Below are 22,231 nucleotides of genomic sequence, written 5' to 3'. Positions count from 1 at the left end.
CAGCATTTCAGCTAGTAACTATTAAAAACTGCATCCTGAAAAACATGAGTCAGTTGGCTGCACAAGTACCCTGACCTATCACAAAAAAAGATTCCAGAACGACTGGTTTCTATTTAGCTTAAAAGAAATCTATTGTCGGAAAATCAAAGTGGTTTTAATTTTTTTTAAAAAGAGTTAGAGCCACCAACTCAGAGTCCTCATTACACTATTAATAGCTACTATGCAAACAGCTACATTACATTCCCTAGCAAATTACTATTTCAGGTGCACTTGCAGGCAAAACAAGTGCACCTTTGGCTGTTAGGTGTTACTGGTGCCAACCTACCTTGTAATAGTCATACAGCAATCCCAGGGCAGCTGCACTGTCTTCGTCACCATTGATGCTCATCATGGCTTTGGTGGCTGCTGTAAGGGGATTTTCAAGGAAGGACTTCCAGGCTTCATCTTCACTGGTGTATGGACGCCTCTGGGAGTAGAGAGAGTCATTCTGAAGAACCAACACGGGCCTTTTGCTTTGGTCATAAAAATATGAATCTTTGTTACAATGCATCCAAAAAGTATATAATAAGCATGTTTCACAAACTTCGTAACACTTAAGAATTAGCTATCAGGTTTTTACTATGTTAATATTATGACAATGTGACACAATGGTTAGTCAACAGAAAGACACGGGATACAATTCTCATCTCACGTATGTCGGTGGAAATCAGGAGTAACCTCACTGAACTCAATGGAATTACATCAGTGAGATCACAAAACTACTGAAGATGATAGCTGGCCTGCTAACAAATATTTGGAATCCAACATAGAACAGTTAAAAATGTTGTGAATTTATTAGCCTAAGACCCACAATACTATTAGCATATTACTAAACAAGAGAGATATTGTACAGCAATAACTTGCTACTAATTCATTCAAGCTCTCTCTATGCACTATAGAGTCAATGATTGCATGCTTTGTCATGCAAGACTAGAGAGAGTTTGCATTAACAAATACCACTGTCATGTTATAAAACAGAGTTAACTCTACTTTCCCATGTCTGACAATTCCCTCAGAAGACAACTTACTTAATTCTTGGGGTATATTTGAAAGTTATTAAAAGCTGCTGATTACCTGTATACTATAGATGGAATGTAGCCAAAGGAGACCGTAAATCAACAAGGCAGTGCAATTTTCTGGCAATAGAAGCCAAGTTGTGTATTGTATGTTCACCTTTGAGATAATCTGTGACAATGTCTTGAGAGAGAATCCCAGTGGGCTACCAGGAAAGAAAAACCACCTACACACAATTCCTCCCCCTCCCTCCCAAAAAAGTGTGGGTATTACCTCCATGAAAAATGATTAGATTTGTTCAAAACATTTTGTTCTTATTGTGAAGGAGAAAACTCCAAGCACTCACATGGGTGGAAACGGGGGGAGATGGTGTTTGCAGCAAAACACAATTTTACCAGCCTAAACAAGTTAACATTTTAAATTCAGTTTTTAAAATATATGCTTCATCCACATTGGCCAGGCAAACAATGTTTAAACCATGTTAGCTTGAACTGGTTTCAAACCAGTTCAAACAGTTCCCCCATGCTTATTCCCACCCCTAGTGTGCACAGAGGCCTAGCTGATGTTTACTACAGGTTCTTTGTTTTTCAAAAGTTGAAACAAGAGACAGATATCAATTCTTAAAAAACCAACCACCACACAACCACCATCCCTAAGAAATAGGAACATCTTTTTTGTTGAACTTACTCCCAGGACTATTCAAAGATTGTAACATATTAGAATATTGAAGGAATAAAACACTATTGTCAACTTAATAAATATCCTGCATTTATAACTCCTTTCACCTAGGAAAATTACTAAGTGCTTTGCAAACTATGGATTTGAATCTGTAAACCCTTACTCACCCAAGCGGACTCAGTGACGTCATGGGGATCACTTGCATGATTTAAGGACAACTCATGTGAGTAAGAGTTTGCAAGTTCTGGATGCAGGGGGATTTATACATACACAGAGTGGCTGTGTGTCAGTCTGTAAAATGAGCCACCTCTGGTGTAGAGTGTAACAAATTGGCACACAGCAAACTGCGCAACAATGGGATGAGTTTGAATTTTCTCCAAGGACACAGGGCAAACACCTACTATTTTGGAAATGACTAGGAATTTTTAGATGGCCACACAGAGTGGACAGGCCCTCGAATTAAGGTCATATAAAAAAAAATTGAGCCACCTGTAGTAGCCTGCATGGAATTCATTTTATCTACCTTCTTAAAGTTGAAGGGCTGAGTCAACCTCACTTGGCATTTAAACTTGATGTTCAGACCATAATACCATTCTCTTTCAGCAATGTGAGAAGATTCATATGGAAGAAAAATTAATCTAAATGCAAAACCATTCAGAACTGAACAAGCACTAAACTGAAATCCAGTAAACTCAGAAACTACGTGTTTTTTTGGTAAGACTTGTCTCTTGTTGCAACACCCAAATAAAATGCACAATTGCCCTAAAGGTAACCTACCTCCTCTAAAAGGAGTGTAGAAAGAATTATCTTTAGAATTATCAACAAAGTGTAGGGTTTGGCAGTAACTCAATCCCTTAACAGGATTACAGGTTCTTTTAAGAAAATGAGAACATATTTATAAAAGACAGTCAAACATGTGTTTTTCTGACGATAGACCTGTGATGAGTTTTAGGTTTCGATATGTATATTGGCCGTGATCTGTGCATAAAGTACTGGATGCTATTAGCAAGTTTTAGAAATAAGTCTTCTATTGTGCATTTAAATACTTGAAAAAAGTTGATTCGTTTTCTGCTTGACCAAATTGCAAAGTAGTAGGAAAACCTTACAGAATGTGTTCTCTGCACTGTAGTGATATTGTGCCAGTACTGATCTCATGTCACACTTATTCCTGCAATTTTTTCCTACTTTTTGTGTGTGCGCGCAATTTGTTCATGCAGTAGAACCTGTTATTTCTGACTTTGCTAATCTGCAAACCCAATAATTCTCTCTCAAAAGAAAAAAAATCCCATTGTCATAATCCATTTACTAGCGCACACTCAATAGTAGAGTGCTTTTTATTGTTATTTGTCTTACACAGAGCGTGGGTTGGTGCTGTAACAAACACAGAAATAAAGACAATCTGTGCCAATGAGTTTACAGTCCAGAAGACAGAGTGAGGTTTAGACATGAGGCTGTTAGGTCTCATCTCCCTTAGGGAAACGCTCAACAAAATTCCCTATGATTGAGAGGGCCTTAATGAGGTCTCCCATTTTTAAAGACGTTTACTTTTACAAAGTAGCATACAGCCCACTTACTTGAATAATGACAATTTATAAAAGACCCAGCCTACAACTGTCCAAGTAAACAAAGCATATTGTAATACATTCAGACTTACATTTGCCAGTTTATCAAGTAAAAAAAAATAAAAATAAAAAGGTAGTCATTTGTAATGAGTCTCCAGGTCAAAATTGAGAATTAGCAAGGTTCTCTCTCTCTGTACTTATCTGGCAACCATCACCCTATTTGGCCACCTTGAACAATTTTGAATAATTATTTTTATTCATATTATTATAGCATCAAGGAGCCCTCATCATGGACCAGGACCCCATGGTGCTAGGTTCTGTATACACAAACAAGTAGTATGCGATACATACATACATACACATCTAGATAGCTAATGATAAAGGTTACCAATGTATTTGCAAATCAGTTTGAATTCAACTACTAGCATCCAACACTTTAAGCACAAATATGTTCTAATATAGTAGTTATAGTCAAAATCTAGAGCTAGCAGTAACTGAATGACTGATGGATCTCAAACCACTAACAAGGACTTCAGAATATTTCACAAAGAAACCCTGTACATATTTGATGAGTGGGTGATTAGCATTACTGGAACGTGTAACAAACCGACATACAGAGATTAAGCACCAAATTAGTTTTGGAACATCTGACATTATACATACATGCACATTTCTCTCTCAGAAAGCAGGAGCATTCCACATGTAATAAGAAGCACTGTTTTAAATATCAAGCATACATTCCAAATTTGAGGAGAGATTTAAAGCACATTCTTATATTTTAAATTTTATAACATGTTCATAACTTTTACAAACTTGAGTTTTTAAAATAGATCTTGGTGGGGAAAAAAAGCATTTTAAAAGTAATTTTTAGGTATTGCCCTGTATTCCATGTTCTTGAATGGAAAACAACCTACATTATCCATGCTGCAAATGCTACAAGAAATCATAGAACTGGAAGGGACCTTGAAAGGTCACTTAGTCCAGTCCCCTGCACTTGTGACGGGACTAAAGTATTATCTAGATCTGCCCTGACAGGTGTTTGTCTAACCTGTTCTTAAAAATCTCCAATGATGGAGATTCCACAACTTCCCTAGGCAATTTATTCCAGTGCTTAACCACTCTGACAGTTTTCCTAATGTCCAACCTAAACCTCCCTTGCTGCAATTTAAGACCATTACTTCTTGTCCTATCCTCAGAGGTTAAGAAAAATAAATTTTCTTCCTCCTCCTTGTAACAATCTTTTACATACGTGAAAACTGTTATGTCCCCTCTCAGGCTTCCCTTTTCCAGACTAAACAAACCCAATTTTTTCAATCCCAAGCAGTTCTGAAGTATTGCTTTGTAACTAAAAATTAATTATTTGTATTTAATCTATGTATTAAACAAACAGTAAGGACCAGTCCAAGTGTCTGCCTATATACAAGACTACCATTGCTCCACCACAGTACCTGCTTGTACAGAGCAAATAGTGACTGACTTTATAACATACAGGCACAAAGGCAAGGTCTCTGCTCCAAAGAGTTTACAATATAATATTTTGGACTTCTGAAAATGGTAAAGATTGTTAGATTTTCCAACTGACATTGCTAAAAACACCAGATTACCTGGGGAAGTCCATTTTTCCAGTAGCGTGGGTTTCATAAAAATCCATCAGATCTTGGTCCTACAGCATATAAGAAGCTTGTAGTATTTTAAAAGACAGTTTTTACAAATCTGTGCATCAAGGTCTAACACTGCCAAAGGCCAAGCCCAGGAAATCTCTTTAAATTAGAGCAACAATGTTCAAGTCATTAAAAAAAGCTAGGTGTGCCTCAAATAACGATGTCCCAGTTAACGCTGATCTCACTTCCCAGCCCTTGTTCTTAAATCTTCAAGAGGAGAAAAAGGCAGCACAGCGCAATTCGGTAAGATCCTGCATTAGAAAAGCCCATCGAAACAAGTGCTGTGGGCGGGGTGAATGTCTACAACCCCCTATGCACTTCTGAAGGCTGCGAGGCTCCTCCTTACAGACACGGACTGATTATTCGCCGCACTCAGCATTTAAAGAGAAGTGGAGGAGGAGGAGGAAGAAGATGGTGACCAACGCCTCAGTACAGGTGTCGAGTTTCAAAGCCGGACTGTCTTCTCGATAGTTTGATAATAACAAAGTGGGGGAAAGAAGAGAGAGAGAGATTCCAAAAACAAAGCACTAAACTAAACTTCAGACAGGGGATGATCCTGGTGACCATCTGAGCCTTACAGATTCCTCCGGCCGCAAGCGGGCCATTCGAGATCCCATCGCTGCACGCAGACAGGGAAGGGGGTGGATGGGTCCCAAAGATGTAGGCTAAAGCTCGGAGGCCACTACAGAAACCTATGGCCTAAGCCAGAAGTTCTCCTCCCGGGCGGAAGACGCGACGTGAGATTTCCCTCTGCCAGAAATCAACGCCTGACTTCGTGGTTACGGTTACCCGATCCGCGCCCGGGCGAGGGCTTTATTTAAACAGGGGGCAGAACAGGTTCGGAAAATCGACAGGGGGGGATCTCGGCAGAACTTCGATTTACACCATGCAGCTCAGAGAGGGGAGAGCCTGACCCTGGGTCCATCTGCCGGCCCCTCGCGGGACAGAGAGAAACCCGCACGCCCAGCGCCCCGCGCTGCACTGGGAAGGCGGGGTCCGTGGAAGGAGAAAGGAGGGCAGGCGCTAGGCTCTGGCTGAAGTTTCCGTACCTCGTCCCCGGCAGCCGCAGGAACAGGTGCTCCGGAGTCTGCCAACGTACAAACACACACAGCCCCGCTCGTGGGGGACACCCCAGGGATCTGCTCAGCGCCCCCCTCACTGCCTGCGTCCGGCCGGGCCGCTTGAAAGGAGCGGGGCTATTTCACCAAGGGCCGAGTAGGGTTAGGTGCCCGGCTACGGGGCACCCACCCCAAATCCATCAGCAGGGAGAGGCTGACGCTAGCCCCCGTCACACCAGCGGCTGCTGCCACCCCCTCCTAGGGATCCTGCAGTGCTACACGGACAGCCACCTTCAGCCGCTACTCCCGAGTCTCCTCCCCCAGCACCCGTCCCGCAGGAGCCCACAAGACAGGGCGAGGATCCCCAGCCGGTGGAAAGAGACGGGCAGCAGCGCTGGTCCGACCTGCCCAGACTCTCTCCTGCTCGCTCACTTACTTGTCGTAGTCTTGTGTCATGTCTGGCAGCCAGCGGGTGGCAGAACTGGCCCGGCGGGTTGGGACGGTGGCTGGCGGCGGCCCGGGCACTGGGGAGGGGGCTGGGGCTGGAGCCAGAGCAGCGCGCAGCCTGCCGCACAAACGGGTTTTGTCGGCTTTTCTGGCTAGCTTAGGTGGCTCTGGGATCCGCAGGTGGATCGCACCTGTGGGCCGCTTCCCATTGGCTTGCAGAGTTCCCTTGGGGGCGGAGCCTCAGTCGCCCAACTCCCCAGGGAGACGCCTGATTAGGCGGCTCGAGAGAAGGGCGGGGTTTGGCAACGTTGCTGGTTCTAAATAGAATCTCGGCCGCCAGAGGCTGAGACCGCGCTTGCTGGGCAGGTGCCTGTTGAGCTCCAGACGCCCTCCAACCTGCACCTCCCCGCCACGCCTCCAGCCTCCCCTCCCACCCACCATGGCAACACCCATGGGACCCTAAATCGCAGCCCGCCCCACCACACAGCCCCCAAGAGATCCTCCCTCCCCCTTTACCCCGACCTGCTTCTGCTACAGCCTCAGCAGCGACCAGACCCGAGCTGGAGAGAAGCCGATGATGCAGGTCTTGTACCCTTATGTTACAACACAGTTGAAAAGACACCTAAGTATGACAGAAATTGGGAAGTGGAAGAGTCAGTTAGGCAAGCACTGGTTGCTGCAGCATAGGCCTAGGCCTTGTTCCAGTCCCAAGTGGGAATTGGTTATATTAAACTGTAAACTGAGTTATGGTTCCTTATTGTCCATCTTTCCTCTGAACACTGGGATCACTCTTGTTATAGAGGGGAATTCTCCTGTGGGCAAGTCACTTTTCCACTGCAAAACACAACCATCTCTTAACTAGAGGCTTGCTCTAGTCCACCTTACTATCTGTATGTTACAAAGTATAGGAAGTATTTGGGCACACCCCTCTCTCTTACTTGAACAATTTCAGGAGCTTGTTGCCACAATGTTTTCTGAAAATGTCCCACTACAGCACGAGTGTAGCTCAAACCTGGTTTGAACATACTGAGTCTTCTTGTCTTCACTAGAACGTTAAATTGTGTTAACTAACACACCTCTTAGAACAGGACCTTTTAAACACAACACTAAAGACAACATTTACAGTCAGTATAGACAGGAACCTTCATGTCAACTGGTAGGGGATAAATCCTGAGAGGAGCCTGTCTACCAGTGAAGACAACTGGAGTAGTGAACACCAGCTACACTTTATCAACTCTTGCACTAGAACAAGTAGCGGTAGGTAAATTATGGAAAATATTTTGCGAAAATGCAGCGTAAGTGGATACAAAGCGAGCACTGAAACACCTTTTCTGAGAAAAAAAAAAGACAGTTATTATTCTGATCTCTACTACTGGTGTCAAATCCAGCATATTGCCTTAGCCTTCAATGCAGTAATTTCAGATTTACAGTAATGTAAATGATTTGGGACCAGAACAACCTGTTTCATGGCCTCTCACTCCCTCAAGGGGCAGCGCCCACTTAGCTTGTGTGGGGAGGTAAAATCTCCTCACCCCCTTGAGCAACCCCTTCCAGCAACCCCAGAGATGGTGTTGAAGAGCTCTGGAGTGGCAGGTTGATCCAACAGAGGAGTTTTGGAGATGGTATCACTTAATGGCATGTTCCTGGTGGATACCGGTAAGGTGCCCTTTAACATTAGACACTTTGTTGGTATGAAGTTTTGTCAAGCTATACATAAGTATGCTTGCACATACATGCATCCCCCAACCCCAGCCAAACTCATTCTTATGTCATAAAAGACAAGAGAATATATAGCTCTTTGGGACAGGGTCTGTCTCTTCTGTGTAGAATGAAGCCGCAAATACAAAGACAGTCCCTGACTGGATGAGGTTCCCAAGGCACTACTGCAATTTCTAATAAATAAATTTCTCTCATCGCACATTGGTTCCCATTCTTCCCCCTCACTCCACCTTAGCCTCATAGTCATTTATTTTTCTGCATTACTTCCATGCATAAAATAAATTAGTCTAGAGAAGATCTAAGAGACAAGAAATGTGTGTGAACCCTGCACATACTGACGAATCATATTGTAACCAAATGCAATTACACACCCACATCATAGAAGACGGCTAACAGAACTTTTTTGGCACAGAAGGGGAAAGTTTAAGACAGAACTAAAACTGCAGCAGTGATAGCTTCAAAGCCTTCTTGGGTTCCACCATTAATGCAAACAACCAAATGTATCTATACATCCAAAAAGGTACAAACATCACCTGATACTGTGTCTACACTGCACACCTTACAGCAGCACAGCCGACAAAATAAAACCACCCGTTCTGCATTTCTTTCCAAATAGAATGTTTATCGTTTTTTTTGTTTTTAAAACTTTAAATAGAAGTTCCTGCCTTTTTAAAGGAACTGCTCTTCTTTCCCGATTGATTCATTGATAGCAGTCCACTTTGGCTACATCTACACTTGGAGCCTGGGTCTGATTCCCAGCTCAAACAGACACTGGCACTATTGAGCTAGTGCACTAAAAACAGTAGTGTAGCTGCGGGAGCATGGCAGCGGTGGCATGGGCTAGCTATCCCAAGTACATATCCATGAGGTCCAGGCAGGTTATACTCGCAATGGCTAGCCCTTGCTGCCACTGCTTCTGCTACCGCAGCTACACTAATATTTTTAAGCATGCTTGTTCAGTTAGAGCTAGCACAAGTATGTCTACTGGAGCTAGGAATCACACCACTAGCTCCAAGTATAGACATAACTTTAGTGATATTGCAATAATTTCAATGGTGAGGAGACATAATGGTACAAACCTGCGAGTCACAACCTAGATTTTGTAATACCATTGTAAATACATCTCTGATGTCACTAACACGACTGCATAAATCACTGAATGCAACAGGCCCAAGGGGATGTTTGCAATGGGGTTACATTGTGGAGACATGGTCCTGATTCTCTACTATCTTGCATCTTGTAGAGTCATTTATACTTGTGCGAAGTGGAGTATAGCTGTACCACTCTGACTGCATAGCATTTTGAAAGGAGACTCCCTGCCCTGTGTTGATTGGCTGTTTGCTCCACCCCCCTCCCTCACACAGTCCCTGTACCTCAGCAGCATTCCACTCTTGCCCCTCATACCTTCTTTACTTCCTCCCCTCTCTGTTTTCCCCTGTCCTGTCCCTTTCACACACCCCCTTGCTTCACTTTTCCCTCTCTTTTCCCTTCTGTTTAGAAAATCCCCTCCTAACTGAACCCCTCCAAAAGGAAAAACATAAAAGAAAAATTGTGGAATTTACTTGCCATTTGCTGCCATCACACTGATCACCCAGTGTGTCTCTTGCCTATTTAGATTATAAGATCTTTTGGGTAGGGAATGTCTACAAATGTGTTTGTACAGTGCCTACCACAATGCGGCACTACCCTAATGAACAAAAAATAATAAAATGTTATACTAACTCTGAAAAGGTGTCAATGCCTCCACAAGGTACAAGGCAGTGGAGAATCAAGCCCAAGATGCTTTATAATATAAAATCTGTATGACGACAAAGTCCCTGCCCATAGGACAGATCCCATGTTAGGGGTTAGCAATGTAGGTGTCTACAAAAAGTGCTAAATTTCCCCCAAACTACTTTACAGAAAACAGGAAGGATTTCAGCACTCTGTACAGTCTGTCTCCCTAACTCTTTAGCAAAAGCTTCCTTCCCCTTCCTGCAACAGGATCACAAGGTTCCCTGTGGCCCCTGGAGCATGGGGCATGGGTTTGGAAAAGGGAGGAGACCCTGAGTTTGGATCCCAATTCCCCTCATAGCTAACCCCAAGACAGAGGATTAGAAAGGAGGGAGAAGTGCCCAAGAGCTGAAGTTCCTGCAAAACTGGGAAATAAGTGAGTGCAAAGAGAGAAAGGAGGAGGATTAAATGAAAAGTCAGATAAGGAGACTCAGGGAATGTGGAGAGGGCAGTTGGGATGGGAGGGAGAGAGCGCACCTGGGGTAAGAAAGAGAGAGAAGAAAATAATTAAGAGGGAAGAGATGGACAAATGTGGGTAAAAAAAGAAAATAAAGGGAAAATATAGAAAGTATGAAGAAAGAATGGGAAAGTAGTAGAATAACAAGTTTTCTTTTCACTTCATTTATATCCCTCCATGCTAAACTATGTTTTATAGGCATCCTTTAAGGAGCTGATTGGTTATTTTAAATAAGTATTTACACACCCACAGCTGAAATAGTTGCCATTTTTTTTCCAGACTGAGTCAGAGGCTAGGAGGCCAGGCTCCACCAGTCTAAATTAGACATGATACCGAAAAGGGGTATAATACAAAGTCATCTGATATTCATTTGGCTCACATTTTATATACTATTTTTTGTTAATTCAACTGAGCTCCGTATACAGGAAAGAATTTGGCACATACTGGAAAGAATCTGGCACACTAACCACTAGGCAGTCCTATTTGCAGTCCCTTTAAACACTCTTCCTATCCATGCATAAAAGTGCTCCTACCTTTGCATTGGTGTTTCAACTGAACTTAGGATGAGACTTGCTTTGTGCAAATCTAACTACCACGTGGTCCTCCACTGTGTCAGTATGGATGGAGATTGTATCATTGGGGCTGCTCCATCAGCTGTCTTTTCACAGCATCCTAGTCACTATTTAGTGTTCCTGCCTAATCACCTCCCACGGTTGAGTTGGCCAGAGGCCACTTACCTGTACAGACAGTGCTGCACACTACAGATCTCAGTTGCAAGTCATTTTCACAGTGAACAATTTTTACCACAATCTTATATTGAGATGGCTCATCTTATTAGGCTGATGCTCAGGCACTGGTGTCAATCTGGGGAGAGGAGATTTAGAGCCAGTTGAACAAAATAATGCTCAATACTCTGGAATGTGACCATTTAGCCAAGCAACAGGCAGAAATGGGCACCATCAGGAGCATCAAGCCATGCTGTAAGAAGACAAAAAGGGTCTGGATTTCATGACCTCAAGGTCCCCTCCAGTCCTACATTTCTATGATTCTATGAAAAGGACCTGAAGTCCAGCTCATGACTATAATCATCAGTCAGGACTGGAGTGGGTAATTTAGCCACTGTTTGAGATGCTGGATTAAATCCCAGGATCCACCTCTCCATTCAGCCAGATATCCTACTACAGTGGTTCTCAACCAGAGGTCCAGGGCGCCTTAGGGGGCCACGAACAGGTTTCATAGGGTTCACCAAGCAGGGCCAGCACTAGACTCACTGGGGCCCTCAGCAAAAAGCTGAAGTCCCACTACATGGGGCTGCAGCCCAGGGCCATGAGCTCGCCACATGGGGCTGAAGCCAAAGGCTGAGCAATGTAGCTTTGTGGGGGGCCCTGTGGCATGGGGCCCCAAGCAATTGCCCTGTTTACTACCCCCTAACGCTGGCCCAGGCTTTTACATGCAGAAAACCAGTTGTTGTGGCACAGGTAGGCTGTGGAGTTTTTATAGCATGCTGGGGGGTGGCGGGGGGGGCTCAGAAAGGAAAAGGTTGAGAACCCCTGTCCTACTAGATGCCATGGAAACACTTTGTGGTCTGATCAGTAGAGATGGGCAGCCCAGGTGGACGACAAGCCAGAATAGATTATGCCCCTTATACTGCTGCATTCGCAGGATTTCCAGACAGATCCAAAATTCTAGCTGCAAACTGCACAGACCCACAATCCTGCCCATGGCAGCTGAGCTGGTTTAACAGGAGAAAGAACCAGGGGCTGAGCGGTTATATAGCTTTTTGATTTCTCATATACAGCTGGGAGCTGATTTTTCATATTTGGGGGCAGGGGAAGAGTTTTCTTGGTTCTTATGAATGTTGCCATTAGCATCTGTAGCAAGGACCCACTACCGGGTCATGACAAAAGCACTGACCTATCCTCTACTCTACTAGCCTCACTCTACCTCTTATTTCTTTCTACCTCTCATTAGTGCAGTGGGAAGAGCTGGTTCCTGCACACCTGTTTCAATTTTCAGAGTCTTGCATCTCCTTCAGCTCTTCTTTCTGGCTGCATGGCCAGTGTTCCGAGTCAGGGCAGAAGTACTGAACTTAACATACAGAGTGGCTGGCTGAGCTATGTCACATGTCCAGACTCAGAATGGTGGACAAATGAGGGGTGGAGGAAAATCAGAAAATAACACAGCAGCTGAAACAGGAGAAAACAGGAGAGTTCTATTGGAAGAAATTCCCCATAGGGTACTATGGCCAAAGCACAAGTTACATTTCATCTGTTGGCCCACATACCAGCCTGCTCACCTAGATAGTACATATGACTCTTACCTACCTGAAAACACATTTCATTTGGTCTTGAAACGAAAGATGCATAAAAAGCAGTCCTAAATAAATTCCTTCTGTCTCACTAATGTTTTTAAAGCAGCACAAGACACATGTAATAATCAAGCTGATGGGTGGCTCACTCAAGCCAAGAGTAGTAGGAAAAAAGACAACAAGCCAAGTGAGATATCTAATAATTCCAGGCCTTAAATTGCCCCCGTTACTCCAGTTAGTCTATGGATCTCCACAAGTACTGCCCTCCACCAAATCACCACTACTGCTGGAGATGCCTCACAAGTACCTTTTGGGAGCTTCAGCAGAAACCTTATTTGCCAAGCAAGGAAACAACAGAGTTTATTCAGACTTTCATTTTGAGAGTGGGATTTAGGGAACTCTTCCAGGGGATTAAGGGAGTTTGATTTATTCTCAAATTATGCCAGAAGGCTTTCCAAAATCTCCCACAAGCCACTGCTTTAGGAAGCTGTGCTGCAGACTGTGGGCTACAAACAATGCCACTACCTCAACTGGTAGACAACAAACCTGAACCAGCCTGGCTTGCCTTCACACTGTTCCACTGATACATACACTGGTGCTAACCCACCAGTTAAATGCCCTACTGTAGACCACGTTAGAGGCAGAAGAGAATGGAGTCAATTTTTATATGACTATATTTGGAGAATGGTAAAAGCTTTTTTAAAGTTCAATTAATAAATTGTTTTCATGGGTTTGTGTAACTAAATGACTATTAGTTTAACATTGTCAAGTGTTTGAACTGAGAGAGGCAATTAAGTGGAGTTACGATTCAAATTTTCTTAAATTCCTTTCAGAATCATAAGGTTCCATTCAAAAAATAAAAGATTTCCTATTATATAATGTTTGCAAGTAAATCTTGATAGAGGCTCAGACAGGGTAACACTTTGTGTATTCATTTGCTCTTTCTTTCTTAGCTAAGTCAACAGAAGGGCAAGTTTAGTTCTGTGGATTCTTCTAAGTCATGAGGTTATATTTGCGTTCCTGGAGCTGGAAACATGCATTAATAGACAACAATACACAAAGCCAAGGCATACATATGTACCACAGGGGAAGAGGAAATAAGTTTTAAAGTACTCACAATCTCATGCAGATCGATAATTAATAACTTTACATTGTGAAAGACTTAAAGTTGCTAAATACTTTAGTGCATTTTAATCTATGCACTGTAAAATGATTATTCATCTTTTAATGATAAAGGTCAAAAGCAGGTATCATTATTTTCATTTGTATAATTTCCCCTTTTCAAGTACCTAAAGTAAAGGGCAGAGCAAGAAATGTTGACTTTCCTTGAATGTTGTTAGCAAATGATTATAAAAAGAAGATGTAACAAAAACAGAGAGAATAAGTAGTTAAAGCTGCTGGGCTAAGGTGGACACCCTAGCCTTGGGCTATCCAGCCCCAGTTGTCTGCTTAAGAAATGTGGCTCCACCTCAGCGCAGTGTTGACTGGACTCAAAGTAGTTGTGTCCCAAGAGAGCACAACTACACTTGAGTGAAGATTAAGTCACCCTCTGGTTCATCAGCTTGTTGTTAACTATCATTACACCAACTAAATGTTGATTGATTAAACTGGATGGTACTGACATCAAGCACATTAGAGGCACACCCTTTACTTTTAAATCTGACTCTTACCCTATGTGTCCAGGAGGCACAAACTGCTTGGTGATGAACTGCAAGCTTTATTCCTGTTTATTAAAGCACAACTTTAATTTATTCCAACATCTAAGGGCGCATTGTTACATTCGTAGATTGAGTATGCACATAGTATTTTTACCACTACAGTAGTTTTAAAAGAAAGCTGTGTCTGTAATTAAGCATATGTAGTCTTTCAAATGAAGTTAAATACAGCCTTTTGAATTACTTTAAAAACTATGACTGTATATAGTAAGGTGTCTTTTAGTAGTGAACTTGAAACAAATGATAAATACTACAGATTTCCACTAATAAAAGGATAAGTAGTTTACAATTAAGGCAGTGTATAAAAGGAGAAGGTCTTTCAAACTTTTTAAAAAAGTGACAAGGACGCTTAAATTCTTGTTAAAGAATAATGTAACTGCTGATAAAAATAGCAACTGGGGCTGCGTATCGCATAACCACATCAGATATTTCTCCCAAAAGGCCTAAAAACTCTAGGAAGGGTCAACATAGATAACAAATCTTAAAATCTAAACAAAAATTGGAGCACTAAAAACACATGCATGAGATTTATTTCTGAGACAATTTACATATAAAATCATCAGGATTGGGTCTCTCTCTTCATACCTGTCTGACGTGCCCAGTACAATTTCTATTTAGATCTTAGATATGCCTAAGGCACCTAAGCACTGTACAAGCGCTATGAATCATTGAGTATGAATGAACACAAGTTACATCTCAATCTCCTCCCTCCCCCTCAACACACACTTGTTTTTGTTATTGTTGGCACTAGATAATCTCCCTGGTATCAGAGCATGTCACAATCTCAAGCCCACTACTCTGACTCCCTGTTTGTTTTAAGACTACCCTAAATTTCAGATTTTTGTTTCCAGGTAGCAGAATCTCTCATTCACTGACCTTCTGCTCAGTTTTGAATGCATCTCCCACTTGGTGTGCAAGACTTTCCAGGTGCTTTCTGTAACCTAGCTCTGACTTCCTAACCATTTCTGGGCTCCTCTCCCTGTGATCTTCACAATTTGAGTGTTGCTTTTTCACTTGGTTCCAGACGGTTAGGGCAGTACATCTCCATTTCCAAAACCCACAAGTTCCATTCTCAGTCTTCAGATTTCAACTTTATAATTTTATTTAAACTATGACTGATCATAAAAACCCTTTCAGAAGGGACCTGATCATCATATCTAGAGAGGACCCACTGCACTGGCCACCTTCTGGGATTACCTCACCACTGCAACCTGGCTCCTTGCTCATGAGAGAAGTTGGAAGCTCTTTAAGATTATGTATATACAGTAACTAGATACCTGTGGCTGGCTCAGGCTGCAGGGCTGTTTCATTGCTGTGTAGACTTCTGGGCTCAGGTTGGCTCCCAGGCTGTAGGATCCTGTGGGGTGGGAGGATCCCAGAGCTCGGGGCTCCAGTCTACACAGCAATGAAAACAACACCGCAGCCCGAGCCCCACAAGCCCAAGTCGGCTGGCATAGGCCAGCTGCAGGTTTTTCTTTGCTGTGTAGACAAACCCTGAGAGCCCTCCCCCAGATGGGACATGCTGTCCATGGTAATCATTTTAGATGTCAGCTAATTTTAGTATAATTGAATTTGGTAACATTTGTGCTCCCTATTAGGGGTTGGAGGTACTGGTTTTTATTAATTTTAGCTGAGAGACCAAAGAATGGTGTTAGGCAACCATTTATCTGCCACAAAGATTCCAGCCTACATGGTATTTACTCCTTACTCCTGTTCAAATGTATGTAAGCCCAATAGAAGGCACAATGTGAAAACATGGGCTATGATAAGGGCCCTACCAAATTCATGACCATGAAAAACACATCACAGACCAGGAAATCTGGTCTTGTGTGCTTTTACCCTATACTATACAGATTTCCTACAGATTTCACAGAGGAGACAAGCGTTTCTCAAATTGGGGGTCCTGACCCAAAAGGAAGCAGGGGGAACGCAAGGTTATTTTAGGGGGATTGCGGTATTACTACTAGCGATGTAAAAGTTTAACAGGTTAACCGATAAAATTGATGCTTATTGGTTTCTGTTAGTGATTAAACTCCACTTGTGGTCCTGGCTGCCGGCCCCGAGTGTCCCCGGGGTCCTGGCTGCCAGCCCCGCACCCAGCATCCTGGCGTGCCCAGGGCTCTGCTGCTGCTCTGCGCAGAGCCCTGGGCATGAGGCCAGCAGTGGAAACCTGCCTAAAATGTGGGGGTACTGCAGCACCCCCTGCATCTCTGTTTAAATGTTTAACCGTGTAACAGATAGAATTTTAATCAGTTACACGGTTATTGTTTTTACATCCCTAATTACCACCCTTATTTCTGCTCTGCCTTCAGAGCTGGGTGGCCAGAGAGCAGCGGTGGGTGGCCAGATGCCCGGCTCTGAAGGCAGCACAAGCACAGAAGTAAGGCTGGCAATACCATACCATGCCACCCTTACTTCTGCGCTGCTGCCTTAGGAGCTGGGAAGCTAGAATGGTGGTTGCTGACTAAGGGCCCAGCTCTGCAGGCAGCAGCAAAGAAGGGTGTATATACCATACCATCCTTACTTCTGTGCTGTTGCTTGCGGCAGTTCTGCCTTCAGAGCTGGGTTCCCAGCTTGCAGCCACCACTCTCCAGCTGCCCAGCTCTGAAGGCAGCGCCGCCGCCAGCAGCAGCGCAGAAGTAAAGGTAGCAGTACTGCAACACCTCCCCTACAATAACCTTGCAACCCTCCCACAACTCCTGTTTGTGTCAGGACCCTTACGACACCATGACATTTACGATTTTTAAAATCCTATGATTGTGAAATTGACCAAAATGGACCATGAATTTGGTAGGGCCCTAGCTATGATGGTGTTGGCCTCCAGCTTTCTCTCCACCTTGTCTGTTCTGGCTGGTGTCGTTGAGCAACTTACTCAGTGCATGAAGAATAAAGCTAGGACTTGGACAGCTATCATATGGCTGAGGCTCAACACATCATCAGGTGACAAGTGGAATAATTTAATTATGATCACTGTCAGTAAGCCTTGCAGAAGAAAGACGGAGAGAAACCCAGCACATGGAACCCAGGAAAGGGAGGGAGGAGTTCCAGGTGTTAAAGGGGAAGCACAGAAGAAACCATGAGGCTGGAGTGGGAGAAGGATATAAAATAATAGCTAGGTAAGAAGCTTGGGCATAGCGAAGGGTGAGGAGGAGAATACGAAGAGAAGAAATGTAAAGAGGCCAAGAAAGAATATTGCAAGGTTTCTTCCAATCAATCTGATGTTTCAGAATAGTGAGTTGCAACCCAAATGTCAGATCACCGCAATAAAACCCTCTGTTAAACACCTCTTTTCCCACAGTTGTTCTTTAGCAGTTTTTTTATTTCAAATGTAAAAAAATAGTTCTTTTTAGAAATAGGTAACATTTGCTCTCATACAAGTTAAAAAACCCCAACAAGATACAGACTACTTTGAAATGCAAACCCTTCAGTAAAATGAACAATTAATATAATCTAGAGGACTATTTGCTGCACTTTGCACTCAAGACACATGCAAGTATGTATGTATGACAAAAAACTACTATAATAAACTTCCCATTACCTTTAATACAAGTGGATGTAAACTTTGGTAAGCAGTTGCTTCAGTAACTCTTCCCTCATGTAGTTTCCCATTGTTCTTTGTAATGTAGATACATTGAAACCTTGAATTGGCAGTGAGACCGGCAGTGGCAGATCCACCCATACAGCATCACGCTGAGATCAGTGGAGCTTTGTGCAGGTGTAAGGGCCTGTATGCATGGATCCAGTTGCAGGACTGGGGCCACAGTTCTTAACTTTTTCATTTACCATCTGGTAGTTCTGTGATCTTTAGGACTTTCCATTTTCTTGGACATGAATATTTTGTTTTGTGTTACTTTCTGTGGAGTTTTTTTTTAAACAGTTTGTGTTCTATTAAACACACCTCTTCATGGATGAGAGAGGCTGGTACCCTTAGGAGGAAGGAGAACAGGTTTAACACAAACTGGTAGCTCTGGGGAAAGTCTGATTCTTTATAGTGTGTCAGTTGCCCACATATCCTACAAAAAAAACACACACACACACACAAAAAAATAGGATAAGTATGTCCTAAATCACAAATTTATCTTGTTGACATTCAAACATACTCGAGTTTTCCTCTAATTTGAGTGTTTTTTATTATATCATAAGTACCATTATTGATCTATGGCTCCAATCTATGGACCCACTCAGAGTCTCAATGGAGTATTTCTTTGCAAGACTGGGGCCACAAACAGATTAGGCTAGGTCTTAGTTCTAGAGACAGGTAAGAATGGTGTGCTGTCCATGTTTCCCAAAACCAGGTACACATTGGTCTTAACTAAAACCTTGTATTTTCCATGATTCCGCCCTACAGATTGAGACAATTTGGCTGTCAAATCTAAGATGTCACTTAAGAAAATTATTCCTCTCCCTTCCCACCTCCCCCGCTTAAGAGGAGCAAAACCTTTTAAATGTGAACAGAATGTATCAGGTGCGGTCATGTTTTCCAGAGTCTGCAGACTGCCTGGAACAATAGCTCCAAGGGGTGTGACTTGCTCTTATCCATCATAACTGATGTAATTCCGAGCCTACTGATGACAATTTAAATGTCAGCATTATTAACTATTTCACTACTATTCATTTTTAGCAGAAACATTCAGCGAGAGCACTTATTCCATTGGCCATAGCTGAGGTGGTTACTATAGAGGGTACTGGACCAAGCTTTCTGCTGTCAAATGTTCCTGGAGTGGAGAACTGTGTTTCAGCCTCAAAAAAAGTCAAGCCATCTCTGTCCACATTGATTGGATCTTTACTGTACATTGCAGTTTACCTTTAAATAAATTTTCCTTAAACACTTCTTCCTGGAATCAATATTTTATAATAGCTTACTACTATATATATGGTTACTTAAAACCAATGTCAACTGATATTTTTAGCACTTCTTTTTGTTTTTAGGAAGTATTAGCCTCTTGTGTTTGAAATAGCAAGATTTTAAAATCAGGATTACATGGCGTTTGAATTTTGGGAGGTTGGTACTTTATTAAAATTAATTTTATAGTGGTGCACAATTTTATTGTAATTCAGTGTTCAAGAATAAAAATATTTGAAAGGGAGAAACCTACAAAGGACTAGAAAAGGTTGACAGTGATGATTAAAAAAAAATATCCAAATTTGCATTTAGGAACTTGTAAGAGATCAAAACATCATGTTTATGCACATCAACGGAGCTGAAAGAAAGATACTCAGGCATTTTTTATGTGGCTAACTATTGGAAACACAATGGCCCATGAGGTAACACTTCTTTTCAAAGTGTTCTGCTCTCTCAAAATATATTTTGTCAACCAAAACTAATGATCTGATACAAACAGGTTAAAGTGGCATTGAAGGGCACCTATTTGATTTTAATGGGAGTGAGGGTTTTCATACAGACATCAAATACACAGAATTTGCATTTTCTTTCTCAAAGGCATTTTTTCTTATTATCTACTCCAAGAATAGCTAAAAGACATCTGGATCTTGTGCTTTTTAAATTCCCAGACAAAAAATTACATTAAAATGAAGCGTACGTATAAAAGAAATTAGAGTAAAATTCATTAAAGGGATCTTATAATTATCTTTAAAACTACGTGTTATAAACACAAGAAACTCACAGTTAAGGTAAGCTTTAAAAGTCCAAACATTTTAACATATGGAAATTCAAAGCAACCTTAACTATGCTCTGTAGTGAGGCCATGAAATAGCCATATCCATAAAGCATTTCAGTGGTCCCAGATAAACTGATTTTTAAAGAAACATTTTTGGCGTTTGTTTTTAGCTCTATGGCATCTCCATTGCACAAAATCTCATAGCTGAGGGAATGAATGCTCTTTTCGCATTTTCAAAAGATTAAACAAATGGTCATATTTGTAACTACATTAACTACTTGCACTACAGATGATACAATGGGAAATCTAAAGGATAAGAATTTAAACTCAATTCTTGATTTCTGATGGCTATGACTATTTGCATTTCACATTATGTTCTAATGTACTACATATGTAAATACATGCTTAAATACAAAATTTGCATGGAGAGAGATTGTTCATGCAAACATACATAAAAAAACCACTTATCCAATGTATATCAGATTTATGCATATGAGTAAAGAGGATTCTTCTCTCACCCTCTGTTAAAAAGTTTCTTGTTCAAACAAGAGAATGAACCTACAGAACAAAAGCTCTTGTGATATGATACTATGTTTACATTATTCCAACCCACTTCTGTCTTGGTGAATGCATAAAAGGCAAAGTGAAAAGGAAAAAAGGTAGATGAATAATAAGCAAGTACACTGAAAAGGCGACAAAGTATGCACACACTTTAGACTCAGTCATTTTCAAAAACAGAATATTAAAGAAATTAAACTTAAAATAATATAGCTGGTATTGTAGTGTTTGTTTTCTTAAATGTGATATTTTATAGTAAATAAAATCTTAAGGCTTGGGTATACAATATATTGGCATGAAATGCAATGAGACTGAATTCAGCTATCCCAATCTTCCTTCTCACAAAAGACAGCAGAAACCCATTATTGCAGTGTGAATCCAAGATGATCTTCAATCTCAGTATCCTTTCCTCACTCCCAACCTAATCCCTGGCTGAACAGTAGCTGGGTTGGCTTTTCATGGCATGACCCAGTGGCAGAACAGTAAACTGGCCTTAGGCCAGGCCACCTTGTCTAAAAAAAAAAAAAAAAAAATCAGGATTTTGGAGGCTAGACAGACACACCATTTGAGATGTAAACTCCTCTTCCTGCCCCGCAAGAGGCAAATGCTATTGAACTCTTACATTCTCCTGAGTAGTCTTCTGCAGTAAGATGAAAGTTGGCCATCTTTTAATCCACTTAATGTGTGCCATGTTAATTTTATATTGTTCTAGTTTCTTAATCAAAATATTTTGTGATACTAAATCAAACGCCTTACAGAAGTCTAAGTATATTACATCAACACTATTATCTTTATCAACCATACTGTAATCCCATAAAAAATATATATCACGTTAGTTTGACAGCATCTATTGCATACAACAGTACGACTTTTCCAACCCAAGACCTAAATATATATATGGGCTGTCAAGTGATTAAAAAAAATTTAATTGCGATTAAACGCGCAATTAAAAAAATTAAATGTGATTAATTGCGTTGTTAAATAATAATGGAATACCATTTATTTAAATATTTTTGGATGTTTTCTACATTTTCAAATATATTGATTTCAATTACAATACAGAATACGAAGTGTATAGTGGTCACTTTATATTTATTTTTTATTACAAATATTTGCAATGTGAAAAAAATAAATAGTATTTTTCACTTCACCTCATACAAATACTGTAGTGCAATCTCTTTATCATGAAAGTTGAACTTACAGATGTAGAATTATGTACAAAAAATAACTGCATTGAAAAATAAAACAATGTAAAACTTTAGAGCCTACAAGTCCACTCTGTCTGAGCGATCGGCTGAAGTAGGACTAACAAACTTGGTTACAATTTGCAGGAGAGAATGCTGCCCGTTTCATGTTTACAATGTCACCTGAAAGTGAGAACAGGCATTTGCGTGGCAATGTTGTAGCCGGCGTCACAAGATATTTATGTGCCAGATGCGCTAAAGATTCATATGTCCCTTCAACTTCAACCACCATTCCAGAGGACATGTGTCCATGCTGATGATGTGTTCTGCTCGATAACGATCCAAAGCAGAACGGACCGATTCATGTTCATTTTCATCATCTGAGTCAGATGCTACCAGCAGAAGGTTGATTTTCTTTTTTGTTGGTATGGGTTCTGTAG

General features: G+C 41.6%; 2 protein-coding genes across 5 annotated transcripts in view; both read right to left on the bottom strand.

Annotated features, from left to right (window-relative positions):
• Positions 1–18,008, bottom strand: part of GRHL1 (grainyhead like transcription factor 1) — a 69,171-nt gene extending 51,163 nt beyond the window's left edge. The window contains exons 1-2 of the mRNA XM_024199133.3: positions 17,970–18,008; positions 326–512 (exon numbers count right to left, since the gene is read on the bottom strand). Of these exons, the coding sequence (XP_024054901.2) occupies positions 326–391 (66 nt within the window). The 5' untranslated portion in view covers positions 392–512; positions 17,970–18,008. The remainder of the gene's footprint in view (positions 1–325; positions 513–17,969) is intronic.
• TAF1B (TATA-box binding protein associated factor, RNA polymerase I subunit B) overlaps positions 17,687–22,231 on the bottom strand; it is a 55,593-nt gene continuing 51,048 nt past the window's right edge. For 2 of the 4 annotated variants that reach the window (XM_024199134.3, XM_024199137.2), the window contains one exon: positions 17,687–18,444. In XM_024199134.3, coding sequence (XP_024054902.2) covers positions 18,279–18,444 — 166 coding nt within the window. In that variant the 3' untranslated portion in view covers positions 17,687–18,278. Of the gene's footprint in view, positions 18,445–19,164; positions 21,120–22,231 lie in introns of those variants that run through there. The other 2 variants (XM_024199135.3, XM_024199136.3) reach the window with 2 other exon arrangements.

The sequence above is a fragment of the Terrapene carolina genome, unplaced genomic scaffold (assembly GCF_002925995.2).
Source record: "Terrapene carolina triunguis isolate 2854851 unplaced genomic scaffold, T_m_triunguis-2.0 Scaffold42, whole genome shotgun sequence".
In the NCBI taxonomy this organism is placed as follows: domain Eukaryota; kingdom Metazoa; phylum Chordata; order Testudines; family Emydidae; genus Terrapene; species Terrapene triunguis.
The sequence above is the reverse complement of the archived record's forward strand: the minus strand, read 5'-3'. Positions and strand labels throughout refer to the sequence as shown.